General features: G+C 57.2%; 1 protein-coding gene across 2 annotated transcripts; it reads right to left on the reverse strand.

The window, feature by feature from the left end:
- Positions 1-19,288: 19,288 nt before the first annotated feature.
- PCGF1 (polycomb group ring finger 1) lies at positions 19,289-23,625 on the reverse strand. 2 transcript variants are annotated; one of them, XM_039333919.1, is made up of 9 exons: positions 23,467-23,625; positions 23,165-23,270; positions 21,404-21,556; positions 20,608-20,679; positions 20,412-20,517; positions 20,034-20,070; positions 19,729-19,815; positions 19,535-19,615; positions 19,289-19,456 (listed from the first exon to the last, which is right to left on the reverse strand). In XM_039333919.1, the coding sequence occupies exons 1-9, from the start codon at positions 23,560-23,562 to the stop codon at positions 19,409-19,411; spliced, it is 786 nt and encodes a 261-aa protein (XP_039189853.1). In that variant the 5' UTR covers positions 23,563-23,625; the 3' UTR covers positions 19,289-19,408. The 2 variants fall into 2 exon arrangements, with proteins under 2 accessions (XP_039189853.1, XP_039189852.1); XM_039333918.1 differs by having other exon boundaries at positions 20,034-20,195.
- Positions 23,626-24,720: the final 1,095 nt, after the last annotated feature.

A 24,720-nucleotide genomic window follows, 5' to 3' on the forward strand; every position in this document is an offset into this window, starting at 1 on the left:
AGGTTGTAGAGCCACCTGGAATGACACCTGCCCCCCTCCCTTTGTGAGGATCAACTGAGTAAAAGCAGAAAAGAAGGCTGGCTTGCTATGACCTGGACTCTCAAGCACACACACACACACACACACACACAATATTTAGGAATGTGACTTCAGCATGCACAGACATCACATTTGAAGAAAGTGCCAGAGAAACAGACAAGGGCGGTGTTTGGGATCCCTTGATCTGCGTTTAATCTGGATTGAGTAGCAAAAGGGTTCTGTGGGTTCCTTCTAATTCTAGCACCCTGCAGTTCTCCTTGTCAAGGAGGCCAAGCCAACGGGGGGGGGGAGGGGAGCCTTTGCAGGCTGCTGAGTTTGGGAGGGGGGCCCTGGCCCAGTTGGCTCTGTGTCCTCAGGATGCCCCCGTTCGGCTCAGGCCAGCCGTGCCTTGGCCAAAGTGGAGCCTGCCCTCAAAGACCAGCATTCTGGCAAGAGGCAGGATAGACTGCTGCAGCTGGGCCCCCTTGAAGGCAGTGCAGAAAACGCACCCATTGTGGAGTGAGGCCTTCTCCTCTTGATGGATCACCACCTCGAAGTGACGGGTCTTTGGGTCTGTGGAAGCTGGGAGGGGGAGTTGGAAATCCCATTTGCCCTTCCCAGCATGGTACCACACACACACACCCCGCGGAAGGTGCCCCATCGGCCCACATTTGCTGCCTCCGCCGCCCCTCCGCGGTCCAGGCCGGGTGGGGGCGGGGTGGGGCGGCAGGAAGGAGCCTGCGGCGTTCCTGCGGGGGCCCCCGCGCCGCTCGGCCTCTTCCTTTGTTCCGCGGATCCCTTTCAAGAAGGCTAATCCGCCGGGAGTGATTCAATTAAGGGCGGGCTGAACGGAGGGCGGGGGCGGAGGATGCTTCCAAGGGGTCCCCTTTAACAAGCGGGGCGCTGGGCGCAGAATCGAGGAGGGCCGGCGGGGGGAGGCCGCTTTCACGCCTCGCAGACCGTCCGCCGAGCGGATCAGGTCCGGCGGAAACCGCGCCGCCTTCCCGCTGGGCCCGCAGGGGTGGCCGGCGCGGCTGCTTTCGCACCCGGTCCCGGGCGCCGCTCCGTCCCGCCCCTCCTGCCGTTAGGTCGCGTCGCTCTCTCGCTGGCCCTCTGAGCGCGTGCAGAGGGCTAGCCTGCCAGCCTCGGGGATGGGGCGCTTTTTCCGCGGCTGCTCTAGGTCGCTCTCTCGGGGGGGGGGGGCGGCAGGAATGCGGCGGCTCCGAGGCGCTGAACGGACGGCGCCGGGCGAAGGGCCCCGCTCGGCCCCTCTCGCCGTTCCCTGCCGAGCGCCATCCCGGAGAGCCGGCCGATCTTGTCCCGGCGGGGAGCGCCCTCCCCGCGTTCCAAGCCGAGGGACCGGGGGGCTGGTCGGAGAGGTCCCTTGCCTTCAAAGCGCGTCGGTCAGTCAGTCGGTAGAAAGAAGGCCGGCCGGCCAAGGGCAAGAGCCAGCGAGAGAGCCTCGGCTGCCTGCCGCACTTACGGCCCGGCTTTCGAACGCCCCTCCTGGGCCGGCGGCCTCTCCTCCGCCTGCGGCGGAAGGCGCCAGGCGGCTCCGGTGCTTTGGGAGGCTCCGCGATGGCCCCGCTTTTAGGGGGTCCCCTTCGGCGCTTTCCTCCCGGGCCAATCAGCGTGTGGCCAGGGAACCGCCGAGGGCGACTCCGAGGGGCAACGTGGCCTTCGGGGCAGCAGGTCGGGCTGCAGCATCGACGTTGGGAATTAATCAAAGCAGCAACAGCGACGCGCGTCACGCAAAACCGTTGCTGGCAGAAGCGGCAGACCACCCGCCAGCCTCAGCCTCACCCGCCCGGGCTGAGCTTGGGCTTCTCACGGCCTGGCTGGCGTCCAGCTTTGGTGCCAGGGTTCCTTCCGTGCCCATCCCCAAGCCCTCCTCAGGCCATACCCAGTGCTCTGGCCCAGGGCCTTTCCCTCTGGGCAGGACGCGTGGGGCTCCCCCTGCCAGTCTGGGCCTCGATGCTGCCTTGTCCGTCTGCAGGGCCCCCCTGCCAGCCAAGACCCTCCTGGGCCACCCGAGGCCCGAGAGTTTGGACAGAAGCCTTTCAGCAGCCTCAGTTGCAGGGGCTGGAGCGGGGCACTGGGTGAGGCAGTGAGGGGACGGTCCCTTTGAGCACCAGGTCTAGAAGAAACCCCATTGCAGGGATGGTTCTGGCCTGCTTGTAACACCCCCCCCCCAAACACAGCCACCCATTATAGGCTGGTTAGTGCAGCTGGTGTTTCTGCAGCTCCAGGGGGTTTGGTTGCCTTTGAGGAGCTGGCCCCACCCTTATCCCCACAAGGACCCTTCACCCTTTTCTGGGGTGTAGAGGGACCCTGGAAGGATCTGATTCTTAACCTCCAGGCGGTCTGCATCAAGGCAGCGGCCTGCTTGCTCCCTCTCTCCTCCCTAACCCACCCACCCCCCAGGCTGGTTCCATCTCTGGGTTTCCACTCACACGTGGCCCAACTGCCTTCTGGAACATTTGGCGGCGGGGGGGGGGGCATGGGCATCATCCTGACCATCCAGCCTGGGTTGAGATACAGCCTTGCCTGTGGTTTTGGCCAGCCAGAGAGGGACGGCCCCCTGGAATGTTTGCATGGCCCCTTGAACTCCGAAATGGGACAGAGGGGCCAGCGGGGGTGGGGGGCAGAGACCAAATGGTCTGGCGGCCCCTCCCTCAGGCTTGGCCTTTCCCAAGGTCAGGGGGCCCATCCATCAGTGGGCAGGCTGGCCAGGGCCGCTTGCTCTGACCTGCCCGCTTGGCTTTGAAATGGGACACGGCTGCTGCTGCTCCGCCTCTCCCCCCATCCGTTTGGCCTCATGGGCCATCTGGGGGCGCCGGGCATTTGTTCTGGACCAGGTGTCAAAGAAGTCACTGCTGGGCCAGTGACATGGCAGCTCAAGGACTGATTCTGGCTCAGGATTTCATTCATTCATTCATTCATTCATTCAATCAATCAATCAATCAGAATACAGCTGGGAGGGACCTTGAAGGTCTTCTGGTCTAACCCCCTGCTCAAGGAGACCATAGAGCATCCAGGACAAACGGTTGTCCAGTCTCTTCTTAAAAACTCCAGTGATGGAGCATCCATAACTTCTGGTGACAAACTGTTCCATTGGATAATTGCCCTCACTGTTAGGAAGTTTCTCCTTATTTCCAGGTTGCTTCTCTCCTTGATTAGTTTCCACCTGTCCTTTCTTGTCCTGCCTTCTGGTACTTTGGAGAACATGTTGACCCCCTCCGCTATGTGGCAGCCCTTCAAATATTGGAAGGCTGCTATCATGTCCACACTAGACCTTCTTTTCTCTAGACTGGACGTTCCCAATTCCTGCAGCCGTTCTTCATATGTTTCAGTCTCCAGGCCTTGGATCATCTTACTTGCTCTTCTCTGCATTTTTTCCAAAGTCTCAACATCTTTTTTATAATGTGGTGACCAAAACTGGGTGCAGTATTCCAGGTATGGCCTTACTAAGGCTTTATAAAGCGGTAATAATACTTCACGTGATTTTGATTCTATGCCTGTGTTTATACAACCCAGGATTGTATTAGCTTTTTTGGCTGCTGCCGCACACTGCTGGCTCATGTTTAAGTGATCATCCACTAGGCGTCCAAGGTCCCTCTCACAGTTACTGTTTTTGAGCCAGGTTTCACTTAATCTATACTTGTGCCTTTGTTTTTTCCTGCCTAGGTGTAAAACCTTGCTTTTCTCCACATTAAATTTCATGTTGTTGGATAGGGCCCATTGCTCAAGTCTGTCAAGATCTCTTTGGATCCTGAGCTTGTCTTCTGGGGTGTTGGCTATTCCTACTAGCTCACTGTCAGCTGCAAAATTGATGAGTTCCCCTTCTATTCCTCCATCTAAATCATTTATGAAGATATTGAAGAGTACTGGATGTACGGCGGAACCCTGTAGCATCCCACTGCTTACTTCCCTCTGTGTAGACATAGTACCATTAAGGACGACTCGTTGAGTACAGTTCATCAGCCAGTTACAAATCCATCTGGTGGTGATGCTGTCTATCCCACATTTTCCTAGCTTAGCAAGAGGTAGGTTGTGGTCTCTTTTGTTGAATGCCTTACTGAAGTCTAAGTATACTATCAACATAACATTTCGCTGGTCTACTAATTTCATCACTTTGTCAAAGAATGAAATAAGATTGGTCTTGCATGATCTGATTTTAACAAACCCATGCTAGCTACTAGTTATAACTTTATTTGCTTCTAGATGTTCACAGATCTGTTTTTTGATTATCTTTTCCAATATTTTCCTAGGTACTGAGGTTAAACTGATTGGTCTGTAGTTTCCTGGTCTGTTCTCTTTTCCTTTTTTGAAGATGGGAACCACATCAGCTCTTTTCCAATCCTCTGATAGTTCCCTGGTGCTCCAAGATTTTTTAAAGATATGGCACAATGGTTCTGAGATAACATCTGCCAGCTCCTTCAGAACTCTGGGATGTAATCCATCAGGTCCTGGTGATTTATCTACATCGAGGTGAGAGGGGTGTTCTCTAACCATTTTCTTGCTTATTTTAATTTTTATTTCTAGTCTGTCTTTTACAGTTATGTTTTTGGTAAGTTGGGCTAGAGTTTCTTTTGGTGTAAAGACTGATGCAAACTATGAGATAAGCAGCTCTGCTTCCTCTCTACTGCCTGTTACTTCCTTGCCATCTTCCCTCTTTAGTGGCCTGTTTCCTTGACTTTGTTCTTGTTATGTATATGTTGAAAGACACTTTTTTTTTTATCTTAGACTTTTTCTGCAAATCTTTGTTCATTCTAAGCCTTTGCTTTCCTGACTTCATCTTTGCAGATTCAGGTTATATGCTGGTATTCTGCCATAATTATGTGTCCCTCTTTCCATTTTTTTTTGTACTTGTCTGTTTTATCTTTCAGTTTATCAGAGAGATCATTGTCCAGCCATGCTGGTTTCTTCTTGGATTTCTTGTTTTTCTTTTTCACTGGTATTGTGTTGGAGCAGTGGTTCTCAACCTGTGGGTCGGGACCCCATTTGGGGTCAAATGACCATTTCACGGGGGTCACCAAACCACACTGTCTGCCATTTTTTTCCCTTTTCCCTAGCTGTCCTACTCCCTCTTATTGGTGGCCACACCCACTTGGGGGTCACCACAACATGGGGAACTGTATTATGGGGTCACGGCATTAGAAAGGTTGAGAACCACTGTGTTGGAGTGTGCTTCAAAGAGAGCCAGTCGAGATAGTCCAATCTGGGGCAGGGTGTGTCCTTGATTGTACCTCCAAGGAAAAGGTTGCCCCTCCCCAAATTAATGGACGCTTGGCTGCCACCCCCGGGTGCCTTTATTCTTGGAACAGCAACTGCAATTCTTGTAGAGCTGCCTCCAAGGGTGCCAGGCCAGATTGGCGCTTCCCTGGGCCTCAGAAGGTTCAGCAGCATTGCCAGAGGCCCCAGGCGCATGCCTGGCACTCTGTGGTCAGACCTTGGGACAGCTTGGGGAATGATGGCGACTTCAGTTACGTGGTGCCCCCTGCATGGAGTCCTGGGCTGTAGGGCAAAGTGGGCATGAGCTTGGAGATTGGCAAGAGGCCACAGGACAGAACCAGAGGCTGCAGCCCAGATCTCTGCAAGGGCTGGAGAAGGATGGCATGTCCTGTGGGCAAAGAGGCACACAGCTGGCCAGAGGGAACCATGGGCAGATACCCTGCTCGGATGGGAAAGGGACTGCACCTTCCTGCAGGGGGGGGGGCTGCCCCCAGCCCTCCTCACCTCCCTTCCCTTCTTGCCCTCTTGCTGCTCTCCTCTACATGCGGCTTCAATTAAAGCAGTTGCAGGACCTCCATCTCACCCCTTCGCCCAGGCAAGGAAATAAGGAAACGGTTTGTCTGAGCGCTGACAGCCGTGCGCCACACGCGGGAGATGGATGGCCTGGGCGATTAAAGGCTTGCAGGCGCTCACCTGAGGAGGGGGACAGGAGGGGGAAGGCATCCCGTTGCACCAAGGATGACAAATTGGGGGCACTTCAGGGGCAAGCATGCACTGCGGGGGCCTGAAGGAGAAAGAGGAGAGAGCCCCAGGCCCCTTGCATCTCCCAGGGCAGAGAGATGAAGGCCTGGGGAAGACCGGTGCAAGCGACCACAGTTCCCCAGATCCCAGAAGGTGGGTCTTCCGGACCAGGACTGGGTCAGGGTGCCCTGTGGCAGACATGATCCACAGGCTCAGGGTTTGGCCCTCTTCAGCCATTGCTGCTCCATACAGGACCTCACGCGTGCCGGGTCCCAGGCTGTGGGGGCAAAGGAAGCCCAGCCCGTGGTCCCCTGAGTGAAGAGGGAAAGCTGAGCTGGCAAAGAAGGTGCTGCAGGGGCATCTGAGTGCCCCAAAGCAGCCAGAGGGATGTTGTGCTCAGGGATGCCAGAGCCACAGTTTCACCCCTGGATAGCCCTCCTTGCAAGCTCAATTAATTTCTCAATTGGGATATTGTTTTAGAATAATGCCTGCCAGCTATGGACTTGTGCCACTGGGGATACCAAGAATGTGGGGGGGAGGGGAGGGGAGGGCTTTTTCTGCTCCTGCCACTGGATCCCATTCCTGGCCTGCCATCTCCCTGACTCAGCAGCACACCCAGCCTGTCCATGTCTATAAGAGAGAGCAATGGAAAACCCCCTTGGCCTTGCCAAGAACAGGCCTGAGTACCCCAGGAAGATGAAGAAGACACAGTGCCAGGGCTCTGGCCTCTTCCCAGGCAAGGGCTGGCACAGCAGTGGCACGTGCCAAGGCAAGGAACTGTCCTCCCCACTGAACTCCACACACAAGGAAATGTGGTAATGGGCTAAGATGGGCTCTCTGCCTCCTGGATGAGGCAGGGCTGGACTTTCCTGGAGAGAAGCGGCCAATTGCAGCACAGAGCAAGGGGTCTTGAGGCTTTGGGCAGGTGTGTTTGCACAAAGCTTGGAATTTTCAATCAATCAAAATAAAGCTGGAAGGGATGTATTGCGACATTTTTTGCCTTTGTGGAGCCGGGGTGGGTGTGGCCTGCAGGTGACGCATCCGGCCTGCAGGCCACCAGTTTTACACCCCTGCCCTATACCATTTCAGATAAGTGGCTGTCCAGTCTCTGCTTAAAAACCTCCAATGTTGAAACACGTACAACTTCTGGTGGCAAGCTGTTCCACTGATTAATTGTCCTCACTGTTAGGAAGTTTCTCCTTAGTTTCAGGTTGCTTCTCTCCTTGATTAGTTTCCATCCATTGCTTCTTGTCCTGCCTACAGGTGCTTTGATAAATAAGCTGAGCCCCTCCTCTTCTTTGGGGCAGCCTCTCAAATACTGGAAGACTGCCATCATGTCTCCCCAGGTCTTTCTTTTCTCTAGACTGGCCAAACCCAAATCGTTGCAACCGTTCTTCATAGCTTTTAGTCTCCAAGTCTTTGATCATCTTAGTTGCTCTTCTCTGCACTTTTTCCAAAGTCTCAACATCTTTTTTGAAATGTAGTGAACAAAACTGAATGCAGCTTTCCAGGTGTGGTCCTACTAAAGCTTTATGAAGTGGCACTAATACATCACCTGATTTTGATTCTACGCCTCTTGTTTATACAACCCAGGATTGTATTAGCTTCTTTTGGCTGCTGCCGCACACGGCTGGCTCATATTTAAGTGATCATCCACTAGGACTCCAGTGACCCTCTCACAGTCACTGTTTTACTGCATGTATCAGCCAGCCACTCATGCGGCCCAGTTAAGAATAGGCCATGGACTGGTAGTGGGCTGCAGCCCACAGGTTGGGTACCCCTGCACGGGAGGCTGCCCTGATGTGGCCCAGACTCTTCCACTGAGCGACTTGATGGTGAGGCTTGTCTTTTTTCTGCTTCCCTCACCTCTGTGCTTTCCTGAGTCTGCTTGGAATCCCCACATCCATCCTGAGCAAGGCAAGGAGGCTCACAGCCTCCCCCCCCCGCCCTGTGGGTGGCTCCATCCAGCCTTCTGAAGGATCTTCCTTACACTGGTCCCAGAGACTCCATGGAAGAGAATGACATCCTGGCAGCCGAGCACAGCTTCACCGAATCCTTCGACATGTTGCAAACAGCAGGAGGTCAAGAAACCAGGATGCTGCTGCTGCTGCCACACAGGGCTAGCTCATGGTCAAGTGATCGTCCACTAAGACTCCAAGGTCCCTCTCACAGTTTACTGTTTTTGAGCCAGGTTTCGCCTAATCTTTACTTGTATCTTTGTTTTTTTCCTGCCTAAGTGTAAAACCTTGCCTTTGTCCACATTAAATTTCATGTTGTTGGAAAGTGTACTATGTCCACAATATTTTGCTGGTCTACTAATTTACTCACTCAGCTCTTTTCCAATCCTCTGAAAGTTCTCTGGTGCTCCACAAATTTAAAGATATGGCACAATGGTTCTGAGATAACGTTTGCCAGCTCCTTCAGAACTCTGGGATGTAATCCGTCAGGTCCCAGAGATTTATATTCATCAAGGTGAGAGAGGTGTTCTCTTAACCATTTTATTGCTTATTTTAATTTTTATTTCTAGTCTGTCTTTTACAGTTATGTTTTTGGTAGGTTGGGCTAGAGTTTCTTTTTCCTTTTATATTGACCCATATGGATTCTAGGAGGTTTTCATCCTTAGTTTTGTGGATTTCTGTAGCAATGTAGTGATCCCTTAGGTATAATGCAACTCCACCTCCCTCTTTTGTTAGGTCTGTTTCTTTTGAATAGTTTGTATTCTTCCATCTATACATTCCAGTGGTGAGTTTCATCCCACCAAATTTCAGTAATGGCAACTACTAATACCTCAAGTTCACCCTAAACTTTGAGCATTAGTATATAGTCATTTGAGCACTTTGTGGGTCTTGGGTATGTTTCTTATATCTCCTACTTTGTATCTGGGTTTTCCATCCTTTCCATCTCTCTCTGCTTCACTGCCTTTTTCCTTTTCTCCTTTCTCTTTACTCCCCGTCTCCTTATATGTGAGCATTTCCACCAAAGGGGAGCCAGGCCAGGAAATCACATCCCAAATCAGGAGCTCCTGAACACACCTTGCCAGGTCCACTTTTGTACCAATCAGTTGCAGTTTGGACTCACAGCAGATTTCCTCCAGGGCCTTAGGGCATCGTCCAGTCATGGCTATCCCAGTGAGTGGGACTCGCCTTCTGCTTGCCAAAGGGGGCTCCAGGTGCCCTGGTCATTTCTCCACAGACTCCCCTTCTGGCTTTGGTGAAAAGCAACTGGCTCTCTCTGCGCCACTCTCTGCCTCCCCCTGAAGACTCTGTGGAGTCCAGGATGGGCCAGTCCTTTTGGCACCTGCTCAGCCCCAGGGAAACTTTAGCTGATGGGGATGTTGCTATAGAAAGCAGATTCTGCTATTGTGCAACGTCACGATTTTGCTACTTTGCCTAGCCTCTCAAGTGCAGATTGCCTCCGCTCCTCCTTCTCTTTTCCCCCTTCCTCCTCCTCCTCCTCCTTCTGTCTTTACCCTCCTCCCACCTCCTCATTTTGGCAATTTGAGAGTTAAAATAATGGGGAGGGAAGCCCACTGAGCTTCCCAGGGTGCCCTGAGGCTGCTGCTGCTGCTGCTGCCGCCGCCTCTGGGGCTGTGGCTGGGCTGTTGCATCTGGAAGCAGAATTCACAGCTGTTCCTGACCCGAATATGGGGTTGCCCATCCTGCAAAGGTTAAGGATGGCATTGAGGCAAAGCTTTCCCACCTGGAGGATCCCCTTACTTGCTTGTCTTCCTGAGCTGCTGCCAACACGAAGCAGCCACCCAGCTCAGCCTGGCAGCAGGTCAGAGAGCCAAGGTGGGGAAGGTCTGGGTTCAAGCCTCCTTAGGGGACTGGGGGACTTTGAGCCAGGTCCACCTCACGGGATCATTGTGGTGGGGAAAAAGGAAGAGGCAGGAGTGTCAGGTATCTCCATCCCCTTGAGCTGATCACCAGGAAAGGCAAGGTAAAAATAATTTGCTTTGAAATAAATGCAGAAACTGCCCTTGTCCTTGGCTTTGCTCTTCCGCCCTTTCCAGCGTGGGGGGGGGGAAACTCCCCAAGCAGGCTACCAAGAGGCAGTTCTGCCCTCCCAAGCTCTAGACTAGCCACATTGGAGGAGCTCCAAAATCAGGGGCCGCTTCTGGTGCCTGAGTTGGCAGCTTTACAGTTCCAGCTTTGGAGGGCTGCTCTGGGTTGCCACTGGCTGCCCTGCAAATCCTCCCCCTTCTCCTGGGGAGCCTGCAGGGAGCCTGCTGCTGCAGCAGCGCAAGACAATGAGAGCGCCCCTCCCCCCTCCTCCCCCCCCCCCCCGTCACTGCTCCAGGTCCAGCCAGACTCATTTATCTCTGCCTCTTTTCCCAGGGGCAGCAGGAGTTAATAACAATAAACGGGGACCTCTCTTGCTCACTGCAGATTTACTGTTATTTAATTGTGACCTTTCTTGAGGAGCCCAGGCCGGAAGGCCTGCCTGGGGTTAAGTGTCAGGTGGCAAAAGTCAACATCTCTTTTCATCTTTCAAGTCCCCTGGGCCAGCGGGGTTGTGTGTGTGTGTGAGAGAGAGTGTGCCTGCATTCGTGGGTGCGCGTGCACGTCCTGCAGGGGCCTGTGTCAGCACGTCAGCTGGAACGAGGGGCAGCAGCCATCCATCCGTGCTGGGCAGGGCAGGAATGGGAAGTTGGGGCAAAGCATCAAAGCTTGTGGGTTCAGCCCAGCCTCACTGACCCAAGGACGGGGGCCGGGGGCTCCCAGCAGATGCCGTTATTGGCTGCTGTGAGGTCTGTGTGGCTCCAGTCCAGCCAAGGGACGAGGGAGCTGCAAGGGCCCCACCGTGCCAATGCCTTCGCCTTGCAGAGCTCCAGGGCCAGAGAAAAGCCTCTTGCCATTTGCCAGCAGCTCCTTCATCCTCAGAGAGGCTACCTGTGAAATTGTGTCTTCAGAGGTTTCCCAAATATTGTAAAGGACGGGGTAACCTTGCCCAGAGGAGGGGAGCCCTGGTAGAAAAGGGCGAGGATGTCAAGCCAAGCCAGGCCTGGGGACAGGAGTTGGTTTGATGCTTGCATTCATGCCCGCCTTTCTGCCTGCAGGGTATTGCTCAGAGGGCACCTGAGGACACGGGCCAGAAGAGTCCCCATCCTCCCCCCCTTGCACAAAGTGGCCTGAGGAGTTTTTCCTTGGTCAGAACAAGGAAAGTTGATCTGGCCTGTTATTTAGTCCACACATCTGCAGGTTCTGGAGCTTCCCTTTGTAATTTGAAGGCACAATTGTGTACTTTAAATGCTACAGTCGCAATGCCCATCAGATACAGGTAAAGTTTTCAGAGCAATGGGGAAGGAGAGGGCCTCACACACACGCAGAGCCCCCGTGCTGGGGTTCAGGACAGCTTGATAACGGAGCCTCCCTCAAGCCCCAGACCTCCTGCCCGCTGCCCCATTGGCACACCTGGGCACTGCCAGCAAGGTCTTGAAGTCGAGAGGGGAGCTCAGCAACTGTCTTGCAAACTTCTCCAGCAGAACCCAAATTGGTGTCTTTTGCCTCCTGCAGGTTAGATTTTCTGCCATGATGTATTTTATGCAGCTAGTCTACATTATTTCCGTGGTTATATCCAATGTCCTTTCTGAGAGAACCTAACCCTGAGCTCCTCCTTTCAAAGGCTGCGCCAAGGGGGGAGGGGTTGCTGGGCTCTCCCTGGAATGGGGCGCCCTTCCCCGCCTCGGAACCTGGGCCAGGTGTGTCAAGACAGGTGGGGAGGAGCCCAGCTGCTTTCCACTATCACCATGAAAGGGAGGGACGCCCCCTCTCTGGGCCTGAATGCGGGAACAGGAGCCACCCGGGGCCCCTGGGAGGAGCAGGGCCTGGGAAAGGCAGTGGCTTTTGGGGTGGAGGTTGTGGCAGAGAGCACTGCCCCCTCCCTCAGGGACACCCTTTGTCTTCCCATGGGTGACCTCTGTGAGAACGGGTCTTCTCGCAGCCAGCCGTAAATTGGACCCAAATTCACCCTGCCTGGCCTGGCCTTGCCTCTCTTTGAGGAGGCCCACACCACAGGGCAGGCGGTAAATAAGCAGCTTTTCCAGAAGTCTGGCAGGAGAAACACGTAGCTCTGAATGCAGGGTATTGATCAGTCTGTGCAGCGGGTCAGGAACACCATTAACCCCGACAAGGCTGCCGAGTTTCCACACCAAGAGGTTAATTAAAAATAAAAGTTCAGCTAACTACTCTGGCCCACTGACCGCTTGGCAGTCTGTGGGGGGGGGGAGGAGATGGCAGTAGACCCAGGAGCTGTCAATCAAGTTCATTCTCTCCATTTCACTCTTGTCTTCCCATCTCCTCCTGGCCCAGATGGACAGGAAGGACAGCTGGGCTGGGGGAACAGCTCACCAAAGCTCCTTTGCCCTGTGCAACAGGCACCCGTTCCAGGGAGAGAAAGCACTCTGCACATGGCCAGAGCCGCTGTATTTCTTCCTTTGCCCCTGGTTCCAAAGCCAGCCTGCTCTTTGGCTTCAGACTGAACGCAGCTTCCCTGCAAGAGAAGCTTCTCCCTTTGGGACATGGACCCACCCTAGAAGGTCTCTGGGGGCCGGGGGCGCTTCATTGGAAGGAGCCCAACCAACCCCCAAGTGCTCAAGGCCCCGGCGTGGGAAAGGGCAGGTGGGCAGAAGGGATTCTGGACATCAGCCAGGAAATGCTGGGTTCCAAAGGCCACCTTGCCCCCTCCCTCCCCCTCCCCCGCTCAAATTCTCTCCTCGCAGGGAAGAGGGGAGCTCCAGCGGCTGCAGCTGAGGGTGAAAGAGGTCCCTGCCTGCCCCCTCCCGTCTAGAAGGAGGCTGTGGGAGCCCGACCGGAGCAGACAGGCCAGTCTGTGCTGGGGGGGGGGGATCCTCTTCCCGGGCTCTGTCCTCGGGCCGCTCAGGCGCTCCCTAAAGCAATTTCCTCCTTATTGAAATGTTCCTTCCCCGCCTGGGAGTTAATTGCAGCCGATGCTTCCCAAGGCAGGTGGCCGCAGGGCTGAATTATTCATGTTCTCCTGTCAATCAAGGAGGGGAGAGGGAGGGCAGGTGTGGACCCTCCCTCTCTTCACTTGCGGTGGCCAATGTGACTATTGGGGGGGGGTGCAAGATCCCGCAAGCCCCCTGGAGGACCGTGCGTCCCCTGGAGGCGAGGGGGACGGTTCCAGGGACTCCCCCTGCCCAGCCTGGTCTCCCCAAGTCTTTCAGGGCACTGCAGGGAAGGACAGCCGCCGCCGCCAAAGCCTCGGGGTCCCAGTGAGCCAATTTCTTGGAGAGAAAGCGTCCTCGGAGGGTGGGCTGAGTTGCCCCCAACCCTCGCCTGGTCTACTGCGGCCACGGGGACTCCGGAGGCGCGGAGCAGCGGCGGCGATGGAATGGCCCGCCCCTGGGCCCCGGCAGGCGCTCCCCGCGCCGGGTTGACGGAGGCCGATGCTTGGAAGAGGCGCGCGGGGGTGGAGGGGGGTGGGTGGCGGTTGGAGGGGAGCTGGTCCACCACACTCGCGGAGCGACGCCGTGAATGCCCCCCCCCCGTTGTTGTGGGCCAGCAAAGAAGGCCGCTCGCCAGCGCTGCCGTTGCGGAGAAGAGGGCTGAGCTGGGATGGCCTCGATTCTGCTTGGCTGCAGAGAGATGCCGATGCCTGAACTGGGGGCTCAGAAACGGTGAGATGGAAGAAATCTCGGGCGGATGCTGCGCCCCTCCTCCAGCCAACCCCAGCTTTCTGGCTGGGGAGGGAGAATGGCGCCCAAAGGGGGTGGGGTGGGCAAAACGACACTGGCATTAGCGCTGGCCCTTGCGGAGCTGCAAGCCTCCCTTCCAAGGAGGGGCGAGGCAAGCCCCCCCCCGCAGAGACGAGCTCGGGAGCGAAGAGGGACAGGCAAGGGCGGATCCTGCCTGGTGAGACTTTGGACCTTCAAGCAGCACCTGGGAGCTGCCCCGTGCCCAGAGCGGCACAGGAGCCATGGGGGGCGGGGCAACCATTACCTGAAGTGGGACTGAGGAGACCCCTGGTCACCCCCTTCAACCATTCGACCGCAGGTAGACTTCGCAGAGCTGGTACAAAATACCATCCAATCTCGGACGGGTTCAAGAAAATCCTCTCTGAGAAAAGGCTGCGAAGCTTTGGGACCGCAGGCCGGACACCCCAGCAGAGGGGATCCAGTGGTGAAGGGGAGGAGGAGGCAAAGACCCCCCTCCCGCTCTTGATCCTGGGAGCCAAAAGAGATTCCCGCAGTCTCCTTTTCTTTCTTGCTGAATGTGTGCCCCACCTTTCTGTTGGTATAAACCAGGGGTAGGCAACCTTGGCTCTTTTATGACTCGTGGACTTCAACTCCCAGAATTCCCGAGCCAGTATGGCTCAGCTTGGAAACCTCTCCCTTTCCCCTCAGCATGGCTGGCTCAGGAATTCTGGGAGTTGAAGTCCAGGAGTCATAAAAGAGCCAAGGTCGCCTACCCCTGGTAAACAGTCAAGATGGCTTCAAGTTGTCCAGAGGCGGCATATAAAATAGCTATCCAGTGTCACTTAAATGCCCTTCAAAGCTTCTTCTGAAAAGAGAACCAGTGGCAGACCAGCTGCAGTGTGTCCTCGGAAGAAAACCCCCAACCAGCCTAGCCGCCCCATGAAGGGGACCAGAGAAATTTAACAACTTCACATCCTCTAAGAGGCTTCGGCTGGCTTTTGAGATCAGAGGCCAGGGGCTCCTTGGGGGCATCAGAAAACTGGTCCCGGGCAACGCTGGAGATGGCAGGTGGCCTCTGCTCTGCTCTTCCCTGGTGGCCGGAGCCAAAGATCTCACCACTCAGCCGGCAAAAGCTGACCGGAAGGAGTCAGCTGGCGCTGGCCTAACAGGAGTGGGATTCCCCACCTGACTGCTCCGAGATGTTGGCTGAGCAGAAAAGAGGGTGCAGGGAAAGCCTGGACTGTGCCTTCCTTTCAACCTCTTTGCTGGGGAAATGCGAAGCATTGGCGGGGCGTTCAGTAAAGCTTCACACAGCCCAGAGAGGAGATCGAATCAGCTGCCTCTTCTAGTGCCCTCTAGAGAGTCCACCCGTCCTTTGATCCACCCAGACAAACTGATGTACAACAATCTGTTTAAACAGAAAGTGCGACAGACAACTTTCAGATGAAGCACCTGGCCAGCCTGTTCCTGGAGTGGGGCATCTGTCTTCATTCACACAACCCACTGGCTTCATACTAAGAGACTGGTTTCCTCAACCATGGACAGTGGTCAAGGGCAATGAGCAGCTTTCTCCCCCATGAATGCGGGCCACTGAGCACTGTGCAAGGGCAGAAATGCACGAGGTTGCCCTCCTCCACCCTCAGCCCTCTAGGAAGGCCCCTCTGCCCAGCCTTTTCTGCCATGTGTCAAAGCAGCTTTTCTGACCTGTGTCAGATTGAAAGAACAAACTAAGCCAAAGCTGCCGGGAGACATTGGGAGTTGTGAAGTGCAAAGGTCTTTACACTATAAAACTGTTATGCACAATTTAAAAAAACAATGAATAAACAAGTTAATGGATACATCGAATATACCTGCTATTTTAGCAGTAGGTCTGAGTGGCCTTGTTCAAGACTCTCGCTCCCCCCCCCCCCCGCGCCTCGGTGAGCGTGGGTTGTGCCCCTCGAGCAAGGAAGGCATGGCTGAATCCCTGAAGTAAACTTTGCTGACCAAGATAAACTCACAATTGCAGGAAAAGTCTCTGCCTTGCCAGCACGGAAAAAAGCAGGGGGTTGCTGACACTGCTCCCCCCACGTGAGCCCCTCCCCCGTGTGCTCTGGCCTGCTGGACAGCACCCCACGTCCTAGTGCAGTCTGGCTGGCCGGCGGCCATGTGGCCCGTCTCCTGGACCAGCAGCAGCCCAGCCTCCCCTTCCTGCGGTGCAAGTGTCCAGACAATTGTGCTTCCTGGGGACGCATCCATGAGACGCGTCTGGCTCCTTTGAAGCCCTCCGCGTTCCCCGCTTCTCCTACAGGCTCCTGGCCAGGAACGCACAGCAGGTCTGCGTTAGCAGGTCCAGTTGCCAAGTCCTCGGATATGGGACTGGCCCGAGCGGCTTCCTGATCCTGCCCCGGCCCTGCAGATCCTGGAGAAACGATGCACCGGGAGCCAGAAGAGACGGTGCCGGCATCTGTGAGCGGCATCCTCCCGGACGCGTGCAGGAAGCCCAGCACTGGGCTCTTCCCGTCCTCGCAGCGCCCGGCTCCCCGGGGAGGGCTAGGGAAGTGGGGAAGCTCCAAGACTAGACAGGCGGGATGAGTCAGGCTTGTTCCCACAGCCCATCCCCGCTCCCCAAGTAATGCAGAGGGCAGCACGTAGCGCTCCGAAAATGGCGTCCTCCGCTGGGGCCGCTTGCAGGAGCCTCTACTTTGCACAGAGTGTCGTTCTGCTCGTGCGTGGAGCTGTGGGGCTCCTTGGCCGGAGAGCTGGTGGCCAGTGCATAATAGCACACGTTGTGCGGGGTTTCTCCCAGCCTCAGGTTCTTGAGTGTGCTTGGCTGTCCACCCGAAATGACCTGTCCTGGGCTGAGCCATGCCCGCCCCGCCCCCCACCCCCACCCCCGCAGCTAGGATGGCTGCGTTGGCTCAGGCTGCTCCAGTCATTGCCTGCTGCCAATCGGGCAACATTCTGACAAAATTACCTTTAGATTTTCTCATTAGCTTAGTCTCCAGTGAGCTCGTTATGGGGAGCCTCCATCCCGCTTCTGCTCTGACAGCTCCTTCCCCCTGAAGGCCGCGCGGCGGTTGCCTCTGCCAGGGGGGGAGGGGAAGCGCCAAACGAAGCTGGGCAGGGCTCAGCTGCCTTTCTATGGGATGAAGCCAGGGAGTGGTCCAGGGCTCCCCGGCCCCTGAGGAGGAGGAAGGAGCGTCTGCCCCTACCTGGCCTCTAAGGCCTCTAGGAGCTCCTCTTCAGCCAGGCCGCGTTGCGTTGCTCGGGGAAGCCTGGCTGGAGATCTTCTCCTCCCCACCCCCACCCCGTATATCCTCAGCTGACATCTGGACCCGGGCTCTGGGCAGGTGAGTGTCAGGTGGCCCTTCCTGCCAGGTGATGGGGAGGTTCAGCCGGCATAGGAAGAAGGCAGCTCAACACCTTGGAGGATCTGCAAAGGCCACTGCAGGGATCCATCCTTCTGCCCTGCTTGGTCGGATGGTGTCTGAAGATGCCCACTTGTTGGTCGGTGCCAAAGACCGGAAGGCAGAGTCCCGCTTCTCAGATTCTGCTGGCACCAGTTGTGCCAGAGGTCATCTGCCGCACGTGGCTTGAGGAGGGTCTGGGGGTTCGGACCTGGTCTGCGCCAAGAGCCACCTGGGACTACTGAAAGTGCCAACTCTTGTGGGCAGGAAAAACAGGGAGAGGAGGAGGGGAAGGGGCTTTGGGTTCCCTTTCCTAGCATCAAAAAGACCGACTGCCTCACTTCCTCCCCCCTCTCCCCGCGCCCCCAAGTCGCTGACGAGCCATTTCCCTGCTTCCCCACTGGGACAAGTGCAGGGATTTCCCCTCCTAGCTTCGCTTCGGGGGCACTGCCGCCGAATGTTCTTGAGCAGAGTCCAACAGTTTTCCCGATCACTGGCCCATTTGTGACTTTTCAGGAGATCGCGCCTGCGCGCGTGACTTCAGGAATGCCAGCTCCGCAGTCAGCAGCTGCTTCTAGAGGAAAGGGCGGCGCCACAGACGGCGGCCCCACGGGGAAGCCACCGGCACTTTCGCTATGGGGCCGCCAGCTGCTGATCTTCCGCCTCGTTTCTTTTGCAAAAGGAACTCCCGCGCGGGGATGTCGGCGGCGCGGGGCTCGGAGCGCCCGCGCTGCGCTGAAACCGTCCAGCTCCTTTCTCTGGGCTTCACCTCCCCCCGCCCAGCTACGCTGGCGGCTATGCCCGCAATTCCGGCGGCTTTCCAGCAGGCGAGAACCGGAGGAGATCCCGGGTTGGCACGGAGCTAGAAGTCTCTCCGCGTGGGCGGGAAGGGTGGAGAGAAGGGCGCAGCTGTGGGTCTTGACCCAAAAGCCGGGCTAAGAGCAGGGCCCCCGGTTTCTCGGTTCGGAAGAGTCCGGAAAGCTGAGGCTCTCCGTAAGCCGGGGGTTGTTCTTGGCGGGCGGCCGAGGGTCGCGGAGGGAGGGTCGAGATACTGCCGGCGCGTCAATTACCGCCTGGGGCTCCGAGGGGAGTTCGCTAAGCCGGACTAAGCCAGCCCGATCTGCTTCCCTTGCGCCGGGAATGCCCGCAGGTGAGCGGGGGAGCCCGCGGTGAAAGTTCAAGCCCCAGTAGGGTCTCTGGGAGAGGTGGGGGCTCTACAGCAGCAGCAGCAGCAGCGGCCCTCGGGGAGAAGCAGAAGCACCCAGCGCGCACCTGCTGACCTGTGCTCGGGCGTGATGTGGCAGCTGCCCCGACCAGCCCCGGATGCTTTGCGCTGGGAAGCACGCAGTGCCCCACGTCCCTGCCCCCCCCCCCCCGCCACAGGCTGCTCCGCCGAGGGGAAGAAAGACGGCTCGGATTACCTTCTGGCTATTAGCAGCCCAGCGCATGACCGGATCGCTCGCCCCGTTTCCCCTCCATAGCGCGCATTCCAGAAAGGGGGAAAGACCTCCCCCCCCCACCGCCAGAAAGGAAAATTTTTCCAGAGTTCAGCTTTCCAATCCAAGAAAAAGCAGACTATCCCTGAGCACGTATAAAATTCTTCCTGGCCTCTGGCGCAATAAAACTAAGAGGGTCCCTCAAAAACCAGGCAGATTCTTCAGTTTGGGATATGCATCCCCCCCCCAGACGCCCACACCCAGATCCCCATCATTTCACCAGCTCCCTCGCAAGGGCGGGGGGCCAAGGGCCCTCCGGCGCCTGAGAAACCAAAACAGCTGGCCTCCCCAGGAAACGAGAACCCGGCAGAGTGGCTGCAAACTCCGGCCTGACAGCAGCCCAGCTTGGGGAATGCAGAAATGCTGGGGGTCAGGGCTGCCCAAACAATGGGTCCTAAGTGGCTGTCTGGGGGAAGGCCTTAGTCCACCCAGACCAGCCTCAAGACTTCACCGAGAGGGAGGCAGACAAACTGCAGGGAGAGCCTTCCTCCTCGCTCCTCACTCCTTCTCCTGGAAGGGGGGGGGGGGCTTGATGGGGATCGAGTTTGCTGGTAAACAGCCCTTAGCTGAGGCACATTAAAGCACCGCCCAGGGACAGGGAGGGGGAATCCACCCTCCAGGCCAGGGCCGGCTAGGGGTGGTCCTGCCCCCAGCTGGCCAGCCTGCAGAACTGCAGCTTTACTTCAGCAGCCCCCCCCCCCCTGCAAAGAGATTCCTGTTCATTCCAGGAGCCAAATGCTGGAGCCCAAGAGTCCATCATCAGTCTTTTTATTACAAAAATAAATGCCCGTGGAAGAGCAGAGATCCTTAAATTAAAGGGCCGGGGGGGGGGGCACCAGCTCTGGGAAGGGGACATCACGGTCCATTGCCCCCTACCTCCTCTTCTCCTTCACACTGTAGTTGAGATGCAGAGGGGCTGGCTGGAAGACAAGAGAGCCGTGTGAGTGCTCTGCCTGGGGGCGGGGAAGAGGGCAGCCCGCCCGGGAATGGGCCCCCACCTTGCCAAACCAGCGGGTGAGCCAAAGTTGCTTCAGAGTCAGGTGATCCGGAAGCACCTCGTTGTCAAACAGGATCTGTACCTGGGTGGGAGAGGTGCAAGGCACATTCATTAGCAGGGGCCAGAAAGCCCACTCCCCAGGGCTTTGGCACATGGCCCGCAAACCCTCCTGCACTAGATGGGACCCCCACTCACATATTGCAAGGCCAGTTCCAGTCGGCAGCACAAAACCCGGCGGAGGTGACGGATCTGGGCCCGCACGGAACAGCGTACGTATTTTTGCTGCGGGGGGGGGGAGAGGAGGACAGAGAGAATGTGATGAGGCCAGCAGGATGAGGAGACGCTCAGCCCTGCAGCACCTCCCGCAATTTCAATACTCTTTGCTCCAGAAAGGTGGGAGGGGGCTGCCAGCGCCTCCCTTTCCAATACAGGGATTCGCCCACACGGGAAGAAGGGGCCGGAACCAGCCCCAAAGCCGCCAGGTGCCCCGGTCTCCTCACCTGCAGGATGTGTTTGCTCTTCTCTTTCCCAGAGCAGCTGCAAGAGGGGAAGACAGGGGAGGCTGAATCCGGCCCACCTCAAAAGGGAGGGAAGTGTGGGAGCAGCTCAGGCGCCCAGAGAAGGGGAGCCGCTGCCAGCAGCCCCCAGGGAATCTGCGAACCCTGAATCGGCAAGGAAGTAGTGACGGAAAACCCATCGCCCGCAGGACGCCCGCCCCCTTCCCACCCCCTCTGAACCAGCCAGACCCCCATGACTGCTTGGCAGCCAAGCCAGCCTGCTCTGTCCTCCACTCTTTCCCTGGCAAAGGCCCTGGAGGCAGAGCAGCGGGAGGGGCCCTGGCCCCTCCCCAGAGCTGAATTTGGCCTTCCCTTCCTCACCTCTGCTTCTCCAGGCACAAGGTGACATGCTCATCGAAGCGGTAATAGTGAGCACGCGAATGGTCAAAGGTGGTGTAGGGCAGGCCCACGCGGTCTGAGGCAGGGTCTGGGATGGAAGGCAGGACATCAGCCACCGCTCTGGACCCCCAGAATCCCCTCTACAGCAGGCTGTGCGCAGCAGGAGGGAAAGTCTTACCTTCGTGGCTGGCCTGGCTCCCCCGCTCCAGCCCTCGGGACTGATAGAACTCCCGGATCCTCCTCTCCTCACCTGGGGTATTTGGGGGGGGGGGGAAGAGAAAGAAGAGAGGCAAGGAATGAAGGGCAATTTGCTGGCCCAACCTGGGACACTTGTCTGCCTGTCTGCGCCTGGCCCAGGCAAGCTCCCTTAACACAGGAGGCTGAGGTGCTGCTGAACTGCTGTGTTGGCTACTCAAGTCAGCCTTTCACGAAAGCTTCCTAAATGATTTAACCAGACAATAAACATTGTTAAATAAGATCCTACAGTAATCTTCAGAAAAAAAGCACAAAATTATTCTAAGATGTTACGCCTTTAATAACTTTTGGATCTAAACCTAAAAATGCCTAGCAGCAGAAACATGTTGCCAGGAGGGACTCACACACTCTCCCCCCCCCCCAGTGACCAAGGGCCTTTCCTTACAGCAGCATAGGAAGAATCGCCCCTTCTCTCTCAGGAGAGGAGCTGCCTTCCCTGGGGACGAGGGGTGGGGAGGGGCACAGCCAGGGAAATGGGGGGGTGGTGCAAGGCAAGGGGGATGTTTGGCACCCCCTGCACAGAAGGACACAGGCAGCAGGTTGGAGCCCCCCTGCCACTTGCACGTGACTGTAACAGCTTTCCTGTCATGGGGGGGGGGGCTTCCCTGCTGCCCATGGGCCTTCCAGGAATCTTCCGCCACTGACCATCACCAGGTTCCCCAGGAAGCCCCCCTCGAGAGCGGGTGGGCCGAGAGCCCCGCAAGCCCTCCACTGCTTACTCTCCTGCAATCCAGGCACCAGCTTATAGACAACGTCCTGCATGACGCGGTCCAGCTTGAGGTTGAGCAGCGGCTGAGTCTCGTGGATCTTGGTGCTGCAGAGCGGGCAGTACTTGCTGGTCTGCAGGAACTTCACGATGCAGCTCTTGCAAACTGCGGGAGGGAAGAGGTGCTATGGCTGGCCGCCACCAAGGGCCTGGCGGGCCAGGCAAGCTTGGACCCTGCCCCGCTTCTGCCTTCCCTGACCAGTAGGGCTCATGCAGCTGGCACTGTGGGGATGGGGGGGGGGCGCGCAGGGACAGGACCTAAGTGCTGCGTTCGACCTCTAGCAAGCGGAGAGGGCAATGCTGTTTTTCTCCTCTTGCAAAGATTAGGCCACCCTTTGTGCAGCAGATGCCGGAGAACATGTGAATAGTTTGAATGAATAAACCCCAGAGCATTTGGATGGCTGACTCGCCTCATCCTACTCTTTGACAGAGTCTCTGGCTTAGCAGACGAGGGCAATGCCAAACGCCTGGAGCATCTGGACTCACGAGATCCTCCTTCAAGAAATAGCCAAATACGGGCTAAATGAGGGCATGTTACAGAGACCCTTGGCTGGCCAAATGACCACACTCATGAGCAGCTCTTCTACTTCAGTTTTAATAGAACTATTGGGCAGGGTCTATCAGGAGGTTTTGTGGCAGCCCCTCAAACACTGCAATACTGCGATCATGTCACCCCGTTTCTTCTTTTCTTTCTTCTTTTCTTTAGACCAGACAAACCCAATTCCTGCAACCGTTCTTCATATGTTCTTATCTCCAGGTCTTTAATACTCTTAGTTGCTCTTCTCTGCACTTTTTCCAAAGTCTCAATATCTTTTTTATAATGTGGTGACTGAAAACTAGATGCAATGTTTCAGGTGTGGCCTTACTAAGGCTTTACAAAGCTGTAATAATATCTTGCGTGATTTTGATTCTATGCTTCTGGTTATACAACCCAGGATTGTATTCACTTTTTTGGCTGCTGCCACACAGGGCTGGCTCATAGTCAAGTGACCCCCCCACTAGGACTCCAAGGTCCCTCTCACAGGGGCTGTTTTTCAGCCAGATCTCTCCCAATCTCCACCTGGCTGATAGGACCTGGCTCATAATACTGCAATGCAAGGAATTCGGGTGGCCCCATCCGGTGTAGCAGCGGTGGTGGTGGGGGGTGCAGCTGCCACAGCACAGAAGGGGCTGCCCACCTCCACACTGCCTTGTTGGGCCCAGGGCAGAGTCTCGTGGGCAGCGCAGAGCAGCCGAACTCAAGCAGCAAGACGGGGGGGGGGACGGGGATGGGACCAAGATGTCAAAGGGAGTTGGCGACTCTTTCCTCTGGGTACGTTGGAGCTGACAGGTGCCGGAGGGGGAGTCGTCGGGAGGGCAGCCGTCAAATATCGGACCATCCCTGACTAAGCCAGCGGGTGAAGACTACCAGGTCCAGGCAGCTTCTGGGGGAACTTCCTGACTCTGAGAGGGGCAAATTCTCCTGTGCGGGGGAGGGAGGGGGGTTGCCTGGCAGGGGCCCGTTGCAGATGCTCCGGCGGCGCCTGCCCCGAAGGGCGGAGAGGAACGCACAGCGAAGACGTAAGGATAACAGCGTCGGATGCCCGCGGAGAGAGAGAGAGACGGGGCCCCGGCGGTTCTCGGGCGCCCGCTTTCTCCGGGGAGGCAGAGGCATCTGGCCCCCTCCTCGCCCGGCGCCCTCCCCTGCCCCCCTGCCCCTCCCCGGGCCACTCACAGGTGTGCAGGCACTCGGTGATAGTGGTGGCGTCGATGAAGTAGCCGGCGCAGAGGAAGCAGACGATGTGCTCGTTCAGCTCCTTCATCTTCACCTTCACCTCCTCCTGCGGGCGGGCGGCGAGCCGGGTCAGAGCCGCTCCCCGAAGTCCACACCCGCCCACTCCCCGCGTCTCCCGGCCAGGCCGCCCCGTCTCCGACACCGGAGCCCCCGGGGGTCGGCGTCCCCGCGCCCGCAGAAGAGGTTGCTGTCCGCGGGGGCCACGGGGCGAGCGGAGCCCCCGCCCGCCCCCCCCGCCTCACCTCGTTCCGCAGCGGGTCCATCTTGTAGACGGCCTGGAGCTGGTTCCGGAGTCGCATCGCGATCGCCATCGGGCCCCCCGCGGGAGGAGACGCCATCTTGGAGCCGCCAGCCCACTTCCGGGTGGAGGAGGGCGGGGCCTGTGGCCGCCCGAGAGACTACAGTTCCCGGCGTGCCGCGCGGCCGGCCGGGCTGTGGGGCTGCTGGGGGGGAGGGGATTCCGCGGGCGCGTCATCGGCTCCCCTTTTCTTCAGAGGCGTCACTCGCGCCCTGAAACGCGCGTGGGGGTGGGGGGGTGACGTTAGCTCCTCTTCCTTGGCGCCCACCCGAATGGGCTCGGTACCCTCCTCGCTAGCGACGCCCCTGCCTGGCCATTCTGCTGCGCTGGGGCGGAGGCCGGGGTCCTGGCGGGGGGGCCGGGCAAGAGGGCGGCGGCGGCGCCGGAGGAGGCGGGAGGCAAAGGCGCTCCCTGCCGGAGTGCGGGGGTATGGCGCCCTCGGGCGGCCAAGGGGAGCATCGCCAGGGTTGCCCGAGGGGCTTCGTCGCCCCCGGAGCTCTTCCCGAGCGAGTCGGGGGAGGGGGGGGAACGGGGCTTCTGCCGCCGGAGAAGCTGCCTCGCCGGATGAAATGCCTCGTGCGGGTGCCCGGCCGAAGGGAAGCGGAGTTGGACTCGATGGGCTTAGGAAAGAGAAATGAAGCAGGGGAACCCTCTATTAGCTTCGGCCAATTAGTCCTTCATTGCTAACCGTTTTCAAACCGCCCAAGTGGTGCATATAATCGTGGGTATCACCAGACGGAAGAGCTCAGTTAAAAAAAGGCAAATACGTTATCGGGGGGGGGGGCTGACCGTGGAACAAATCACGAGTTGCTCCTTTCCAAGTTCCAAGTTAAGCTAAAGAAGAAAAAGAACGCCAACCAGTGTCTGTGATACGATCTCGACTTTTATCCACCATTTTCAAGACCATCAAGAATCGCTTTGAAGTCCTGAATCTCACTGATGAGGAGCCAGAGGGACCGCGCAGTGGCCTCTCAGCTGCTGATGGAGTGGCCTCTCATTTGGCTGTCAGTGACAATCTCCAGCCTTGGGAGCTGCTTCTGGCAAGGGACTTTGTGACCTCCGTGGCAGTCATGGGCTCATCTAGAGACATCCAACTTTAGACCTTGTGTTGAGATTGGGCAGCCACTTGTCCGGAATGGTATAGGGTCTCCTGCATGAGCAAGGGGTTGGACTAGAACAGGCCTTTTCAACCAGTGAT

This window comes from Crotalus tigris, unplaced genomic scaffold, assembly GCF_016545835.1.
Source record: "Crotalus tigris isolate CLP2741 ecotype Arizona unplaced genomic scaffold, ASM1654583v1 scf7180000024513.1755786, whole genome shotgun sequence".
Taxonomy (NCBI): domain Eukaryota; kingdom Metazoa; phylum Chordata; class Lepidosauria; order Squamata; family Viperidae; genus Crotalus; species Crotalus tigris.

Bases quoted from the DNA above. Each gene is read 5' to 3' on its own strand.
- PCGF1 (XM_039333918.1), bottom strand. From the start codon at position 23,562: ATGGCGTCTCCTCCCGCGGGGGGCCCGATGGCGATCGCGATGCGACTC. The intron at 21,557-23,164 runs GTGAGTGGCCCG...TCCCTCCCGCAG, and splicing joins CACCGAGTGCCTGCACACCT to TTTGCAAGAGCTGCATCGTG. The intron at 19,616-19,728 runs GTGAGTGGGGGT...TCTCCCACCCAG, and splicing joins TGGAACTGGCCTTGCAATAT to GTACAGATCCTGTTTGACAA.